Source organism: Diceros bicornis, chromosome 27 (genome assembly GCF_020826845.1).
Source record: "Diceros bicornis minor isolate mBicDic1 chromosome 27, mDicBic1.mat.cur, whole genome shotgun sequence".
Lineage (NCBI taxonomy): Eukaryota > Metazoa > Chordata > Mammalia > Perissodactyla > Rhinocerotidae > Diceros > Diceros bicornis.
The window spans coordinates 44,870,376-44,888,248 of record NC_080766.1 but is presented as its reverse complement, the minus strand read 5'-3'; the positions used below and the strand labels follow the sequence as shown (position 1 = coordinate 44,888,248).

Below are 17,873 nucleotides of genomic sequence, written 5' to 3'. Positions count from 1 at the left end.
AACACGCGGCTTTGCGCCCTGTCAGCTCCGCTGCAGAACAGCGCGGAGCAGACGGAGCCGAGCCCTCCAGGGGTCACTGGGGGAAATCGGGGTGGCGGCAGGCCCCGAGTCAGGACCCAAGCGGACAGCTCCGGCCTCAGAGATCCCTGAGGCTCTCCACATGGGCCCATCTTAAAAACAACACCTGGAAGGGTCTGCACAAAAGTGATGGCGGCGTCCCCGTGTACATCCTCGCCAGAGAGCGGGTGCTAGGTCCCTTATGTGTGTGCCGGCTGGGTAAGTGGGCAGGAGACCCTCGCGGCCCAAAGGACCCTCACCGTGTCTGGACGTCCGTGTGTGTGAGAAAGAAGTGCAGGGTTTGTCAAACTCGAAAGTCAGTGCTGCTGCAGAGCAAGCTTGCTGATCCAGTCATTTGGATCGTGCACACACACAAGCACACGCATGCACACATGTACACGCATGCACCCACGCACCCCTGTGGAGCCACCTGGACTGAGCACTGGCTGCTTTCCTCACTCTCGGATCACGATCTGACTGCAGAGCCTTGTCATCGGCCGTGAAGGCGAATTAATGATCGCTCTGTCGTCGCTGTGATGTTCCCTCTGGCCCGAGTCCACGGCTGACCACGGACACTCCCTCCCGCCTCCTCTGTTACCACTGGCCGGGGCTGTGGGTTCCCAAATCTGTATGTGTGACCTTCCTGTGTCATTTTATCATGTTTCTTGTAAACAGCATTTGCTGATTATTAAAACTCTCAGCTGAGTGTTTTAAGACAGCAGCTCTCCACCTACTGAGGCCATGACAAACCTGCGCCGACACCGCCGCGTCTGCTTTTCCGCGGTCCCCCCACCTCCCTCGCGGTCAGGCTCTCGGCTCCTCCGCTAGGTATTTTTCTCCTCCAAGAATCTGGAAGCTACACCTTTCATTTCTTTTTTTAACCCTGGTAGCTAGCCTAACCGTCCCAATGCACATGCATAATGATATCTTTCTATCAACGGTTAGACTTATATTTTCTTAACAAAAGTTAAGTTGCACTTCCAAAATGGCTCCATCATGAAACCTCTCCACTTTGCTGAGTGTAAAGTGTGGGGCAGAGAGGCCTAAGGGTCTGACGTGTACGTCACAGACAGCATGTGGCTCGGAGAGAAAAGTAAAGTAGACTTACGGGTTTTCCATCTTCACCGGGACCCCCCTGGAATGTGCAAGAGAAACCATTAGTGCTGGAATCACACCCCGTCCGCACCCCGATCTGGACGTGAATATGGACCCCTCTGCAGATCTGGACGCCTGTGGCTCTCCATCTGCAGGTGAAGAACCTCCATCAAATGCCCTGCAGCCTTCGTCCCGGCCAGCTGACCCAGAGCTGGCCCTGCCTGACACTCTCCAGCTCTCCCACAGGGAGAGAGTAGGGGGTCATCTTGGGGTCTCCAGGGTCCCGAGGACCCGCTGCTCTGCCACATCAGCTGCAGTCGCACCCTCTCCCCATCCTGCCCAAGCCCCCGCCCCCAGGTGGACCAAGGGGAGACATGCACTCACTGGCTCGCCGTCCCTTCCGGGGGCACCATCTTTCCCCGGCGGCCCCGGAGGTCCGGGGGGTCCTTGTGGCCCAGGGACAGGCTGTGCATCAGGGCTGTGCATGGCCGGGCCTGCGGGACCCTGGGGACCAACTGGGCCGGGCAGGCCCGGCTCCCCCTTCTGCCCCTTGAGGCCTCCCTGGGGACGAAGAGGAGAGGGTACAGGCTGAAGGGCCACACGCTCGCCCGCGCACCCGTGGCTGTGCCCTCCGGAGTCCTGGGCTGGGCTCAGTATCACATGGGGGACATGCAGAGTGGACACAGAGTGGACAGAGGACATGCATGGTGAACACACAGGGGCCACTGTGCGGCACTGACACCAACACGGCTCTGCCCACATGCAAGTCGGATTTTGGGTTCCCGGTGCTGCGAGCCAGGGAGCCACCCCAGCCGTGGACACCCAGTGGCTGCTGCTGCCCACCATGTTCGGGGCACGGGAGGGGGCTCAGAGGAAGGGGCATGAGCCCCAGGAGCTCCCTCGGGTCACGTAAGTGGACCAGAGGCACCGACTGACTGCCCTGCAGCCCCTGTGGTCCTGAGTCAGGGGAGGTGGCCTCACCTCTACCATGCGGCCCCCAGGGCTCCGGGCACTCCCGTCCCACGTGGCAGCTGTATCCGAGCCGGGGAGGGTGTGGGCTGGGGAGGCAGAGGTGGACGTCAGGCCCGGGAACGGCGGCCCAGGCTCTGCTGTCAGCTCGCTGCCCGGCCCCCATGGCTGCCCGCTGGCCCGGCACTCAGCCCTGACGTGTAGCACGCACTCCAGCACTTTCTCACGCGCGTGCGCGCGCGCACACACACACACTCCTCTTGCTGAGCCATTTGAGAGTCAGCTGTGTTTATCACGATCCTTCTGCCCTGAAGGTCACGCGTTTCCTAAGAGCAAGGACTCCTTCTGAGAACCCGACGGTCACGCTCAGGAAACGCAGCATCGCTGTGCACGGTGACCTAATACAGCCTGGATTCGCGTTTCTCTGCAGGCCCAGCGGCATCCTTTGTAGCTTCTTTTTGGGACGGTGACGGAGAGGGTTCCGGGACCTGACAAGGGTCCTGCCCAGGGGCCAAATCTGGCCAAATCAGCCCTCGGCCTGGTTTATGGGGCCCTGGTTCCCAAGGGTTGTGAAAACAACAAACAACCCAGAGAAGAAGGCCGAGGCCCCCACGCATCCCCCACGCTGCCCCCAGGTGGCCCCCAAGCATCCCCCATGCTGCCCCCCATGTGGCCCCACGAGGCCCCCACGCATCCCCCCATGGCAGCCCCCATGCTGCCCCACAAGGCCCCCACGCATCCCCCCAGGAAGCCCCCATGCATCCCCCACGCTGCCCCCCAGGCAGCCCCCCCATGGCCCCCACGCGGCCCCCCACCTGCAGTATGCCCTGCCCGCCCTTGGTCATCCCTGCCCCCTCCCCCGTCTGCGGAATTCCTCAGGATCGAGTTCAGGATGGGCGTCCTTCCCTTTGTGATTGACAAGCGGGGTGACCTTTGAGACCCGAGCCTTTCGTCCAACAGGCTAGCACCGCTGAGTGGATCAGAGACTCAGGACTCAGGCCCCACTGAACCCTGCACTCTCGGGCTTGCAGAAGTCTAGTTCTCTGAGGGTTGCGTGGAGGACGCTCTGCCCCCTGGCTGGGGCTGGACGGGCGCTCAGACAGTGTGGAGGGAGAGCTTGCGGACTGGAAGGGATCTGAGGCCCTTTGGCTGAATGTGGATGGGACCACTTGGGAGGGGCTCACACTGTCCAGGGCTGCACAACCTCACCCACTCGCACAGCTCTGGAGACGCTGGTCCCTGTTTCCAGAAGAGATTGGAGCCACAGCCACGCTGGGGTCTCCGGCTGCTGCCCTCGAGCACAGCCCTGCACCAGGCTGGCTCTGCTCAGAAGCTGGGGCTCCTGGCCCAGGCTGATGCCCCTGTGGCTCTGACCAGCCCTGACCCCACCCACTGAGGACCCACTGAGGACCCACCTCGAATTACAGGGTGGCCCCAGGAGGGCAGCCCCGCCCCTCCCCCTTGTGGAAGCTGGAAGCCTCCCAGGACATGTTCTAAGTATTAGCATGATTTAAGGCAATTTAAAGTCCCTGCCTCAGCCAGCATCTAAAACTGCAAAAACATCACTAAGAGGGAGCACAGCCCTGAATGAAGAAGATGTCTTGTGGTCACGGTCGGAGACGCAATCCTCCTCAGATGTCTGTGCCCGCCCCCAAAACCGACTCATAGAGTCAGCAACATTCCAATCAAAACCCCTGCCGGCTGTTTTTACAGAAATTGACAAACTGATTCTAATGTTTGTAAGAAAATGCAAAAGACATAGAAGACACAGCGATTTTGTGAAGGAAGGACAAACGCGGAGGATTTGACAGCAAACCGGATTTCAAGACTTATTATGAAGCTACGGTAACCAGGACAGATAGGTCACGGGACAGAACAGAGGCCAGAAGCAGACGCGTGCACACACGGACAACTGATTTCCAACAAAGGACGGTCTTTTTGATAAATGGTGCTGGAACAAGAGGACACGTATAAAAACAAAAGAGCTGCAATCCATGCTTCATGTCATATACTGTCACGAATGAACTCGAAGTGGATCACCGACCTAAATGTAAAACCTAGAACTACAAACCTTCCAGAAGACAGTGGAGAACGTCTGTGACCCTGGGTTAGGCAGATCTCCTAGATATGACACCGAAAGTAAGATCCATAAAAGAACGATGAATTGAATTTCATTAAAAATAAACACTTTTGCTCTTCTGAAGGCACTATCAACAAAATGAAAAGACAAGCCACAGACTAAGACCATACGTGTGACAAATGGTCCTATCCAGAATACACAAAGAACTCGCAAAACTCAGCCCATTAAAAAACGGGAGTAAGATTTGAACAGATTCTTTACTAAAGACAACACGTGAATAGCAAATAAGCACATGAGAAGGTGCTCAACGTCACCAGCCATCAGGAAACGCAGACTAAAGCCACGAGGAGATGCCACCTCACACCTGTTAGAACGGTTACAACCAACTCCTCGTGTTGGCGAGGGTGTGAAGGCACCAGGGCTCCGGTGGGAACATCGTGTGCAGCTGCTTTGGAAAACAGTGTCTTAAATCATTAAACACACCCCATCGTGTGATCCAGATGCTCCACTCCAAGGTGTTGTAAGGGAGCAGAAGTGAGGCCATCTTGTTACGCTAAGTGGCCCCAGCCCCTCCTCCGTGTGACTACTCGCTGCTCTGCTCTCCAAACAAGTCACATGCTCTCCTGATTTACGGCCTCCACTTACATATGTACTTCCCAATAGCTTGATAAATTAAAACTTTGTTCTATGAGTTTCTCTCCAGGAACAGGCTGACCACAGGTGGGAAACACACCTGCAAGGTATGTTCCATCACAGCTGGCAGCAGGATGGAACAACGTGATGCCTAGAACCCGTCATGCCTGGAGACCGACATCCCTGGACCCCCTCTCACTGCCCATTTTCCCTATATAACTGCCTCAAGATTCTGCAATCCTTGAAGATAGCTCTCTTGAGACATTAGTCTGCCGTCTTCCCGGTTATACAGGCTAATCGAATTAAAACTTTGTTTCTCGATCCCTAACTTGCTGTGATTAACTAGCTCTGATCTCGGCAAGCAGAGTGAGCCCGTTGCTCGGTAACGGTGTTTACCGAGAGAAGTGAGAGCACGTGTCCACACGGAGCCTGACCCAGAACCCTGCAGTCGCTTCACCTGTGACTAGGGTCTGCCAGCAGGGTGAGCGCACGGAGAGCTTGTCCGTCCACCCAGGGGAATACCACTCAGCACCAACAAGGAATGAACTGGTGATAAATCTCAATGTGGACGAGTCTCAAACAATGACACTGAGTGAACGAATCCAGACAGCACAGCGGCCCTCCAGGGCCCCAGGGGACATCCCCCACCCCAAATGCCTATTTCACAGGGGTCCTGGGCAGCGGCTGTCTGCTCCAACGCCACCTCCCCCTTCAAAATCAACTCTCGTGTCCTCCTCGTGAACCTGCTGGCCCCAGGCTGGGAGGTGGCATCTCACTCGGGCAGCAACCTGGGGCTGGTCCCACAAATTCCCCAGAAGCAAGAAAATGAGAAACAAAACACAGGAAAGAGGAGGCCACACCCAGGAAGCAGTTCCGTCCTGACTTTTCCTGGGGCAGCTTTTTCCAGCTGATGACCCCACAGCAGGGCAGCAAGCAGGCCGGGCGGGTGCTGACCACTCCCCAGTCTGGGGCGTGTGTCTGCGATGGACGGGAGCCCCTCACCCAGCCACACACACACACGCACATACACACACACAACCCACACACCAGAAAACAGCTTTACCTCCTAATGAAGACACGGTGGTTTCTTCCTCGATTTCTTCAGTTCTGGAATCTTCCTTGTTGCTGCCTCCAGCCAAGGGTGGAGAAGTGACCGGGGGAGCGTCGGGGAGGCTGAGGGTCGGGGGTGCGCCCTGGCAGGGTGAGAGAGCGAAGGGCTCGGTTATTCAGCCAACGCAGGTGCCCTGTGAATGCTCGTGTTGGCAACTTGGCCAGGTTCAGGTTTATCTGGTTTGTAAAATAAGATATATATAGACTTTAAGAAAGGTAAGAACCCTCAGCAAAAAGAGGAGGATTAGCATGGATGTTAGCTCAGGGCTGATCTTCCTCACAAAAAAAAAAAAAAAGAAAGGTAAGAACCCTCAGGGGCTTTGTCTGAGACAGGGAGAAGCCAGGACCCTCCAGGGTTGTTTGTTCTAAGCAGCCTGTGGGGACGGGTCCCCTCCCCCAGCGGCCCGGGCCCTGTGAGCCCAGCAAGTCTCGAAACTCCCCAGGCCTCACGGTCAACCAGCGTGCAAGGATGGATGAGCGTCCACTCCTCTTGCTCAGGGCCCAGGACGGCCCCTCGGTGACGCTCCAGGGCCCCGGCTCCTTCCCAATGTTGGGACGATGAAGGGCAAGTGGTCAACACCGTGGCAGACGCCGGCCGGGGAGGAAGCCTTGGTGATTCTCCGCACAAGGCTGGGTGTGGCTTCGACGTGTCCCCCATGGGTCCTGACAGGACTCCACGGCCTGGGGATTTCCACCCACTCTCTCTTCCAGAGCCGGCCCCGCTCTGAAAACTCGTCTTCCCTGTTCCCAGAGGCACCACAGACTTCAAGGGTGTGGACACAACAGATGATCAAATACGTGGTCAAGATGCTCTCTGCACCCCCACGAGCTCCCTGGTGACACTGTCACCCACTGTCTGGTGGGAGAGCATGGCCAGAGCGGAACACCAGGCCTTCCCCTGCAGCCACCACCCTGCCATCTCGGGCAAGGTCCCCAGGGACCCAAGACCGGTCGGCCCTGGACAGGCCCGCCCACCCGGCACAGAGGCTTCCGCACAATCACTCATGGTCAGCCTGCTGGCGGGATTTTCTGAGGCGGGAGCCCGGCAAGGATGGGTTCCTGGTTAGAGCACCGCACGTTATGGGCAGACGATGAAAACGTCTCACTAGGGATCTCATTATTTATTTATTTATTCATTTATTTTTGGTGAGGAAGATTGGCCCTGAGCTAACATTTGCTGCCAGTCTTCCTCTTTTTCCCTTGAGAAAGACTATCGCTGAGCTAACATCTGTGCCCATCCTCCTCTATTTTTTTTTATATGGGATGCCTCCACAGCATGGTTTGATAAGCAGTGAGTAGGTCTGCGCCTGGGATCCGAACCTACGAACCCCAGGAAGTGAAGCACGTGAACCTAACCACTATGCCACTGGGCCAGCCCCTGGGGACCTCATTTTTGGTCCGTGACCCATCCAGGGCCCCTGGGGCAAAGATGGGAGCTCGGCGGGTGAAGGGGCAAGTTCCGAGATCCAGCCCGAATCTGTGAGGAAGAGGTTTGGCGGTCGAAGAACGCATAGGCCATCTGACCCTGGGCGGGGCCATCGTGGGCCTCCACCCGGTGAGGCCATGTCCAGGGGGCCTGCACCCAGGTGGGCGCTCCTCCGAACACCACTCCCCTCAGAGCTTCCACCCCTGCTCCGGCCAGCCTGGGCCAGGGAGTTCCCACGCCCCCACTGGGGCAGCCAGCACTCCGCCCCGTCACGGCCCCTCAACATCCAACCCTGGGTTGAGACGACGTGAGACAGATGCTGGGGGAGGAGATGAGCCACCACCATTCATCCAAACTGTGAAAGTCATATCCTTTTCATGTCCCCGAGACGCCCCTCCCTCCCGCGTGGCATTTCAGGGGTGAGCTGGACGCACGGATCTGGCCGCGAGGAAACCCTTCCCCACCTCGACGCCCGCACGCTCTCTATTCTTGCCTGATTGACAAACCGTTAGTCCCTACGGCCCTACAGGCTGACCTCAGGACCCACAGAACGTTGAGAATCAGAAACGGAATTGTAAGGAACGTTCCCTGCAGCAGAGACGAGAGGAAGCCCAGCCCTACCGCCGGGACTGGGCCATGGGCGGAGACCCTGCCAGGACCCCAGGATGCGGTCCCGGCCTCACTGCACTCACCGATTCCTCCCCGAGAAGGTCCCGGGTCTCCTCGAGCCCGCTGCCGAAGTCTCCGGACACCTGAAGGTTTGAGAGGAACAAGGAAGGAGATGGTGACCAGAGGGTCCTGGAAAGCAGAGGACAGCGGGACCAGCCCCATCCCCACCCACCCAGGCAGGGTCTCGGGGCCCCGCCTCCTCCGTGCCCATCCTGGAGGGCGAGGGCGGGGGCTCTGCGTGGCTCTCCTGTGTGGGGTCAGCCTGGTTGTCAATAAGGCCCACCCCATCAGACCAATAGAATGACCCTCTGGACATCCACTGCGCCACTGGCCAGATGCACAGAGAACCGTAAAGAAACGCATTCCTTTCTTTTGACTTGTCACCTTGTTCCTGGGATACTGTCCTGGGACACGGCCAGAGGAGAGGCCCTGCAGAGGGACATGCAGGCCGCACTGTGACGAACACAGAGCACGAGGCTGCGGGAAACGTGACTGGACGACCTCACTGTGTTCACAACAGTGACCACTGGGGGTGCAGTTTGTGTTCTAGAGTCTCCTCGGGGACATGGGTTTTCCTCCTGTCCCACTGTCCTTAACACCCCTGAGAATCGGTGTTTTTCTACCTTAGGTTCCACGGGACTGTGTGCACCCGCGCACATGCTTACACACCAGGCTCACACACCCACGAACACCTGCAGGCTCACACACAAGCACACGCACGCTCACACACCAGACTCTCACACTGACAGAATTTTCGCCACGGTGACTGCCACTGACTGTGTCACCCGCCTGGCTATTCTAGGGACGGCTTCTAACATTTACTGTACCTTCAGAACGTGTTTTTAAATGGAAAGTTCCAGGCAAGAGAAGGCTCCTTCTGATGTTAGAGGGCAAAGAAAGCTGTTAGCCCAGGTTCCTGGTACCCCTATGGCATCTTTCAAAAAAAGACCTTTCCAGTCCCATCACTTTGGGGTCCCAGGGAAGGGCCAGCCCCCACCGGCAGGACAGGGGTGGGGGAGGGAGCCTAGGCCACACGGTCACTCACCCCATCGTCATCGTCATCATCATCCTCCAGGCAGTGCAGGGGGCTCACGTGGGGGTCCGCACGCACTCTCAGCTCCGCGATCATCCCCTAAATGCAGAGGTAGAGAGAGGTCACCAGCGGTCCAGAGGTGGGGTCTGGGGTCACCCCGAAACCTAGGCGAGACGCAGTTACAGGAGTGGGCGATGGGGGTGAGCAATGAGCTGAATCTGAAACAGGCCGCTTCACAGACCACCTGGAGTCTGTCCACGGAAAACGGCTAACGGAGGTCCCAGGAGATGGGGAGGCCACCGACCATCCCCTGGGGCCTGGTCACAGCTGCTCCTCGGCTAAACCACAGACACGCAGCCAGGAGCAGGTCAGGTGGAGCAGGGCGGGAACAGGACAAGGCCACCTTTCCACAATTAACAAAAGTCAGCACCCGGGGACAGAAAGCCCACGGTGCCTGGAATAGTTCTTTGGTTCTCTGCCGCCCAGGCTTCCACTCGGCCCAGAGCCAAAGTCATAGTCACTCACTCATTCACTCACTCACTCACTCACTCACTCACTCATTTGCTCATTTACTCACTCATTCACTCATTCACTTCACTCATTCACTCAGTCAGTCATTCATTTGCTCATTCACTCACTCACTCACCCTCTTGCTCACTCCACACGCACTCCCCCACGTGTTCTCAGCTCTGCGCTAGGCTCCAGGACACAGCAGTGAACAGGGCCCTGCCCTCCCGCAGCTCAGTGTGGAGAAGGTTAGTGGTTGGAGGGTGCCCAGGCAGGACAGTAGGACAGAGATGAGGTGTGTCACTGGAGGTGGTGTCCCCGAGGGACACGAGGCAGACCGCAGTGGGTGGGGGGAACTGGGGGGCAGCAGACACCGGCAAGGCAACGTCCTGAACGAGAAGTGCAGAGGGGCCGCCCCTCGGACAGGGCACCTGCTTCAACGGGAGGCTGGAAGGCTGAGGGAGGGAGCAGGGGCCACCGCCAGCTGGGGACAGCATGGGTGACGAGGCTGCACTGCAGCCTTCGCCATGAGGCCCCTTGACCCCCGAGGGCAGGGACGCAGGGCAACACGAATGCAGGTTCCGAATCCTGGCTGAGGTCTCGGAGCCAAGTGCACGAGGCTGCTGGATCCCGGGGCCTTGACGCCACTTTAAAAGGTTTCCCTACCTGGAAATCATGAGTGTTCACACGTGCTTTCTCTAATAGTCCCTGTTTTTCACTTAACGTTTTAATGCATTGGGATTTACTTCAGTGCATTTTTTCCTAAATACAGACCCTATTTCATCAATCCTAAAATGCATATTAACCACTTATAACAGGTCAGGGGTCGGCAAACTTCCTCTGTGCAGGGCCAGTCGTATTCCAGTCTCTGTCACAGCTACTCTCTGCCCTGTCGGGAAATCAATCACAGACAGCACGTGGGGGCTGGACGTGGCTGCGCCAATCAAACTTTGTGGACACGGGAATTTTCATTTCATATAATTTTCACGTGTCACAAAATATTCTTCTTCTTTTGATTTTTCCAACCACATAAACATGAAAAAGCCTGTTTAGTTTGCAGGCTGCACAGAAGCAGGCAGCGGGCAGGATGTGTCCCTCGGGCCGTGTGCTGACCCTGGCCCAGATTACTCTGTTTATTCCTGTGAATGCCCCTCAGACTCTCTTTAACAGCTGACCCTCGACCTCCTGACCTTCTTGCTCCACACCAACAAGAAGCATGCGACAGCAAACCAACAAACACCCCAGTGTGTCCCCGGCTAAACCCTCATCTGAGGGCTCCACCTGTCTCTCAAGACTCAGCTCAGGCCACCTCCTCCAGGAAGCACTCCTGGACTCCCGCCCAGGAGGGTTAGCGCCTCTAGGGCCCACTTCTACCCAACTCCCGTCTTCTCGCCCCACTGAGGGTGAGGCCTGTGGGGCGGCGTCCCACCTCCCTGTGTGTGTGTGTGCACCTGAGTCTCTGTGCCTGTGTGTGCGTGCATACACGTGTGCATGTCCAGGCACACCTGCTCCTGGGAGGCGAATGAGGACTGCTGGATCCGGGGTGGGGAGGGAGGCCTGAGGGTGACCCCTGCAGCCCCCACAATTGCCGTGAGGTTGTGATCTTCCCCAACACAACTTTCAGCCAGGCCAGCACCCCAACTCGCAAGGGTAGGAGGGCGGCCGAGGACGCAGGCGGGAAGCAATCAGAATGCAGGCGAGTGACTCCGGCTCTAAGCACACCTGTGATGTCCTCCTTCTGCACAGCTTTCACGGGCAGCGGGCACCGCTCGGGTGAGCAAAGCTGCCGCCATCTCAGGGCTGACAGAGGAGGTGCCGAGGGACCTCCCATCACTTCCTGCCTCGGGGTCGATCTCCGGAGGTGGGGAACACTGCGTCCACTGGCAAGACCACCTCGTCCTCACTGTCCCCCCCCCCACATAATCACAGCACATTCCAGAAGATTGAAGGCGGGCACTGCCCGTGGCTCCGTGGTCAAGGCTGGTCCTGCCCTGGGCAGAGCTTGGTGGCGCCCCCTCCCGCCGCAGCTGAGACCCACAGACCTCCCGGGGCTGGAGCTCCTGTCCCGATGGCAGTGAGCAGGGAACCCAGCTTCGGGCGTGGCTGGTTTATTTGAGGGACAAGTGTCCTTCCTCGAATTCTGGGATGCTCCAGCCGCCGTGAGGGCGGCCGAGCTATCCAGGCGAGGCGTGTGAGCGTGGGTGTGCGTGTGTGTGTGAGTGCCTCTGCACGTGAGCAAGCAGGGTGAGCATGTGACTGCTGTGAGTGTGAGAGTTTTACGTGGCACGTGTGCAAGTGTGAGCATGCGTGTGAGCACGGGTGTGCAGGAGGCACAGACCAGGAGCCAGGAGTCCCGAGATCCAGTCCCCGTCCATCCACGCACACATGCACAGGCACCTCCATCATCCAGGCTCCAGAGGCACCATCGCCCACAGGAAGCACAGGCCAAGCTGGACTTAAAAACGCAGGGGTCAGCCTCTGGGGTCAGGTCAGGGGTAAGCAGCAGCATCGTGTTCGAGATGCAAACTCTCGGCTCACTCAGACCTGCTGAAGGAGGGACAGGGTGGCCCCGGGTGACAGCAAGTTACCAGGTGTGACAACTCCCCGGGACGGCATGAGGGGCGCTCCTGGCAGGTGGGAGTCAGGGCACTGGACACCCCGTCACAACCATCCCCACATGGACACGCCCCACGAGGCTCTGAACTTGTGACAGAGCAGGCCCGCCACCGACGCAGGCCAGCGACAACACTGTACAACGCCGGCCACTCCACAGGAGGCTGCAGGGCTTCCCAAGCCAGAGTGGAGAGGGCAGAGAAGCACTGACCCGGGCCGGCCACCCACTGGTGCTGGAGCTCTCCCCAGGACGCACGGCCGGGCAACTCGACACTGTGCACAGGCCGCGATGCCCACTGCCAATACTGGACCGGCTCAGAACCAGACGTGATGAAATCCAGACCCTGCATTTCGTCCAAGACTGTTTAAAGATTTTATTTATGTATTTATTTTCCTTCCAAAGCCCCAGTAGATAGTTGTATGTCATAGCTGCAAATCCTTCTAGTTGCTGTATGTGGGACGCGGCCTCAGCATGGCCGGAGAAGTGGTGCGTGCCCGGGATCCGAACCTGAGCCGCCAGCAGTGGAGCACGCACGCTTAACCGCTAAGCCACGGGGCCGGCCCCAAGACTGTTTAAAATACGTCCTGTCACGGCCACGCTGTGGGCTATACCCTTAAAGTCATGTGTAGACGATCAGAACCCTACGCTGTGCAAGTGTGTCACTGAAGTCACTGGTGTGGGGCTGCCTCCCTGGGACCCCAACTCCCGGGCCCCCAGCACTCTCCAAGGGGGCCTTTGACCGACCCCTTCTGCCCCCCTGGGAGGGCCGTGTCCTGGCTGAACGAGCCTGTGTGGGGGGAGGGGATACGGCACTTGGGTCCCCTCCTTCCTCTGCTGGCTGACCCCCAAGTGCGCCTGGTCCCTTGTCACCGACCCCAGCAGTAGCTGTGATGGGGCCACGCAGCCACCGTCCCATTTCCTTGCACGTCCGTACCAAGCGGCTTCTGACCAGCCACTCACATCACACCCAGACTCATCCACAGCTCTCTGCACTAGAGCATGGGCTTCATGGAGGCTCCTCCCCGTGGGGCCACACCCAGGCATGTCCTTCTACCACAAACCACGTTCCCTGTTTCTCCGCTCTACCAAGCCAGGACGCTGCACTAACGCTGTGGCGCTGTGTCTAGGCCAGGCCGCCAGCCACGCACTTCAGAGAGCGACAGAGCAATCCACTGTCGTAAAGAGGGCTGTCAGGAGCAGCAGGGTGACAGTGACCTCGGGCGCCCTGACTCCTCCCTTGGTCAGGAGCGGTGGGTCTGCAGTGGCTGCGCTTGGGGGCCCCAGGGGAAGGAGGACTTCGGGGGTCCGGGGGCACCCACACTTTCCCTGTCCAGTGGACCAAAAGTAGCTGGCTGGTGTGCATCGTGGCTTCAGTGGACGGAGTGTTCACTGTTTATGTAACATGGCCCAACCAGTAGCATGCTGAGGAAGTCACAACCTCCAATGCATTCGTCACTGAACAAAGTAAGTGACCGTCCGCAGTGCGGGGCTGCAGTGGAGCACAGCCTGTCCCGTCCCCGAGCAGAGTCCCGCTCCTGGCACGGCGCCGGTTACAGACGGGGGTCGGAGGGTGTTCCCGGGGCGTTCGCCTGAATAAACAGACCACTGAAGATGAAAGACACCCCTGGCAAAGAGGAGGGGGCCTCGTAAATAAAGCAAATGGTGAATGAGAAATGGGGACCCTTCCAACAAAGAAATTAAGTCAGGAAAAACAGATTGCAGAGAACTTGAAATGGTAAGAAAAAAAGAAGGTATAGAACCACTGAAAAAGAGCTGGAAGTCAGGCTTCAGGCAAAACACTGTAACAACCGGATGGAATAAACGATTTCCCAGGAGGTATTTATCATGACCAAATTGGACTCAAGAATAAACCTGAAAAGACCAACGATGTTCAAGAATTTTTCTGACAGCAGAAAACAATACAGGTTCTGTGAGTATCCGTCTGGACAGGCGCCGGGCTGAGCAGCTGAGCAGTGTCAGCGAGGGGCCGAGCGCCCGTTGCGGAGACGATGGGAGGGAACGCCCAGGCTCCTCCCAGCGCCCTGAGCTCTGTGCTGTCTCTGCCAAATCTCACAAACCACGTGATCTGCATGATTCTTTCCCAAGAATGTCAATCCAGAAAGTCTGAGAACCCTTGGACTAAACCCATTTTGTCTTCCTTCCTACAAGACAAGCACACTTCTCCCCTCACCTCGCTGACATCTGATCAAACACCCACAGCGAAATTCCTGAAACTTACAGTCCTCGGGGACATAAGCAGCAGGACCGAGCTGACTCAGCTGGATGTGGCGCAAGTGAAATCAACTGGAGGTCAAGCAGGACACTGCCAGGGTCAACAGGGCTCAGCCCAGAGCCATACAGGAACCCTACATTCCCCTGTTTTTGTTTTCATAACCTTCAAAGACAAGTGGGACATTAAACGCCATGGGTGTCTTCTCCAGACCAGACTTCACCACATAAACACTTAAATAACCCAGTAGTTTAAAAAAAAAAATGACAACGTGTAAAGGCAAATGACAAACTGGGAAATAAAATTTGTGGCGTACAAAGGATCAGTTTCTTTCATATATAAAGAGCTCACATAAATCAATAACAAACAGTTGAACCCACCAAACCGAAATGCAAAGGACATAAACAGGCCAGTCATAAAAGAAGAAATACAAACAGCCAAGAAACACATGAAAAAATTAAAGTTTGTCTTCACTAACAACAAAGAAATGCAAATTAAAACACCCAGACACTGTCCACCTACGTATCCAACTGGCAAACACATTTTGCATAGATGCCAGGCAACCCAGGCGAGGCCCAGGGAAGAGACAGTCTGGGTAGCCTTGCTGCTCGGGGGTGGTGACCAGCTCACCCCTCTGTTTGCACCATGAGACAGGTAACCCTGCCCCATCAGCACACAGGCAACTTCTCTGTCAAAGCGTTGAAGATGTCTAGAACTTAGAGGGACACTTTTCCATCCGGCAATGCCTGGGAAACCACACACAAGTTGCCGGTAAACAGCTCCTCCCCGGACAGGACGACCCTCCGACTTCTTTCCAGTTAATCGTATTTGAGCATCAGAATGAAAACACAAAGAGGCCCAGTTTGGTACCAAAGTCCCGCTGGATCCCAGACCCCACGGGTGAAAGTTGCTGCCAAAGGTGACAGCTCAGCTTTCAGAGCCCAGTCACCAGGACTTAGGACAACTTTAATCAAGCAGCCTTTGTCTGGGCAAGAATCAACCTTCTGTCCCCTGCGGACACAAGCCCCGTGAGCTCACACAGGGACCCCTGTCTGGACTCGGGGGAAGGGGGCGTGCCAGCTGCAGACCAGCTCCAACTACAGAATTCCAGTGCTGTGAGTCAGTGCGGCTGAGGGTGCCCACACCGAGATGCCAAGAGGTGGGGATTCCAGCTAAAGGTTCCAAGAAGTGTGGGACCGAGCTCCCAGGAGAAACACCCCATCCCTCCTCTGGGATCTGCCTCCCCTGCAACATGAAGGCCAGGGTCAGTCCCAGGAGGAGAGGCCTTCCCTGCGGAGCCACAAGCCTATCACAGCTGGGGAAATTGCACCCACACGCCTCTGAAGGGGAGCCCTGCCCTGGGGATTAAAGGCCATGGGGCTGCTGCACAGTTTGATAAAGATAATAATAACCAGCACAGTTAATGGTGGCGCATGGTGTGAACCCCTGGGCCCCGCAGCCGGTGCGAAACCTTCACGGTTGCGGCGCTCCCAGAAGGGCCCACACGCAGTGCTCCGATCCGCTCTCGCCGTCTTGAAATTCTTACTTTCCACTGTGCAGGGTCACAGAGCTGGGCCTGGACGGCCGGGGGCACCGCAGCGCCGACCACACGTGCGCACACACGGGGAGGCGCCCCCGACGGTGGCAGGTTTGGGCGTCCAGTGAGGAACGTAGTCCCAAGGGGGCCGGCTGGGCTGGGGGTCTCAGAAACCACTGCAGCCCGGGGAGACCCTTGTTGGGGTGGTGAAGGGGCCAGAACACCAGGGAGTAAGTGGACACGGGGGAGCGGGTGGACTGAGGACCCCCGAGGCCTGCCCTCCAGGTGGGGGCCGAGGGTTCTCCTCTCCTGGGGATGCTGCACCAGGCGGGCGGCGGTGTTGTCCCTTGTCCCCAGTCCCCCCGACCCCCAGGGCTGGCTGGGCCCACGCGCGGCGGCCGTCGCGTTACCTGGAACTTGTCGGGGTCCGCTCGTCCGGCCTGAGCCACGAAGACGCTGGCGCCGGGCTCCAGCTCCAGGCCGCGAGGGGCCCGCGCCAAGGGCACGCGCTGGAACTCCTCGCAGTCCACGAAGAGCGTGGCGGCCGCGCCGTCCACGCTGAGCGCCAGGCGCGTCCACTGGCCGGTGAAGGCGGGCAGGCGGAAGGCGGCGGCCGTGCGCGTGCGCAACGCGCCGGGCTCCGTGTACAGCAGCTGGACCTCCTGGTGGCCGGCGCGCACGGCCGCCAGCTTCACGCCCACCGAGACCACGGCCTGCGCCGCGTCCGTGACGGCAAACAGCACGCCCGCGCCCGGGGTGTCCGGCCGCACGTGGAGCAGCAGCGAGAAGTCGCGGAAGAACCGGCTCGGGAAGTGGTACCGGGCCGCCTGGCCGCTGCTGGGGTCCGGCCCGAAGACGTAGGCCGGCCCGACGTCGGGGTCGTCCACGCGGGAGACCTGCGGGGGTGGGGGCTCCCCGAGCAGCTGCAGGAGCCCCACCTCCGCGCGCGCGATCTCTGCCGAGGGGAGAAAGACACTGGTGAGGCGTGTGCGGGCACGCGGGGGAAACCGAGTCAGGAGGGCCGCCCACTGCCACCCGTGTCATCCAGGGACCGTGGCAGGCAGACCCGGAGGCCACAAGCCACTGCAGCCTCCCTGCCACCGGCCCGCTCGCCCACGAGGGACGCGATAGGGACTGTCCCAGACCAGCGGGTGGGCTCAGCGCCCGCATCAGTGCAATGGGCCCGCTATGGGCGCTGGAGATTCGGAGCCTGCCCCCACCCCACGCTCAGACCCACCTCACGCTCAGACCCACCCCCATGCTCGGACCCACCCCTACATTTGGACCCCGTCCCCATCCCTGGCCCTGCACCCTGCCCCTACCACCACACTCAGACCACATCCTCACCTCACGCTCGAACCCCGCCCTCATGCTCGACCCCATCCCCATGCTCGACCCCACCCCATGCTCGGATTCCACCCTCCACCCTTCACCTCCCCCCCCACCCCCCTCTCCCATTCTCGGACCTCAACACCTGCGCAGACCCCACCCCACCTGCCCCACGACGCTCGCTGGCACCCCGCAACCAGCACCAGTCAATGCACCCCACCAGGGACATTTACCTTAAAGACAACACTGGATTAGGGAGAAGAAAGGAGAAAACTACACACCGAGGCGTTCCCTGCAGTTTTATCTACATTAGGAACCAGCCTGGAAGCGAATTAAACTCCTGGGAGGTAGAAGGTGAGAACTGGCTGTTTCTTAGTGGGCCCTCTTAGCCTGACCCGGTCCAGTTGTTCCGTGCCTGGGCTCACCGTCAATACGAGAATCGCACCAAGTATTCTCAGGTTTGTCGGGGGTTCACAGGGTGTGGACAGCCCAGCCGCCTGCTGCGTGGGGCCCCCTGGGAGGTGGGGGCTCCCCTCCCCTCCCACTGTGTCCACACTGGGTGCCATGACCACCCTGAACTGGAG

The 17,873-nt window shown here is 58.5% G+C and overlaps 1 protein-coding gene across 4 annotated transcripts in view; it reads right to left on the bottom strand.

Annotated features, from left to right (window-relative positions):
- Positions 1-17,873, bottom strand: part of COL18A1 (collagen type XVIII alpha 1 chain) — a 108,831-nt gene that overhangs the window by 27,094 nt on the left and 63,864 nt on the right. For 3 of the 4 annotated variants that reach the window (XM_058523283.1, XM_058523284.1, XM_058523286.1), the window contains 7 exons: positions 16,371-16,915; positions 9,085-9,171; positions 8,063-8,122; positions 5,898-6,027; positions 2,134-2,210; positions 1,537-1,713; positions 1,166-1,192 (listed from right to left, as the gene is read on the bottom strand). In XM_058523283.1, the coding sequence (XP_058379266.1) occupies positions 1,166-1,192; positions 1,537-1,713; positions 2,134-2,210; positions 5,898-6,027; positions 8,063-8,122; positions 9,085-9,171; positions 16,371-16,915 (1,103 nt within the window). The remainder of the gene's footprint in view (positions 1-1,165; positions 1,193-1,536; positions 1,714-2,133; positions 2,211-5,897; positions 6,028-8,062; positions 8,123-9,084; positions 9,172-16,370; positions 16,916-17,873) is intronic. The other variant, XM_058523285.1, reaches the window with a different exon arrangement.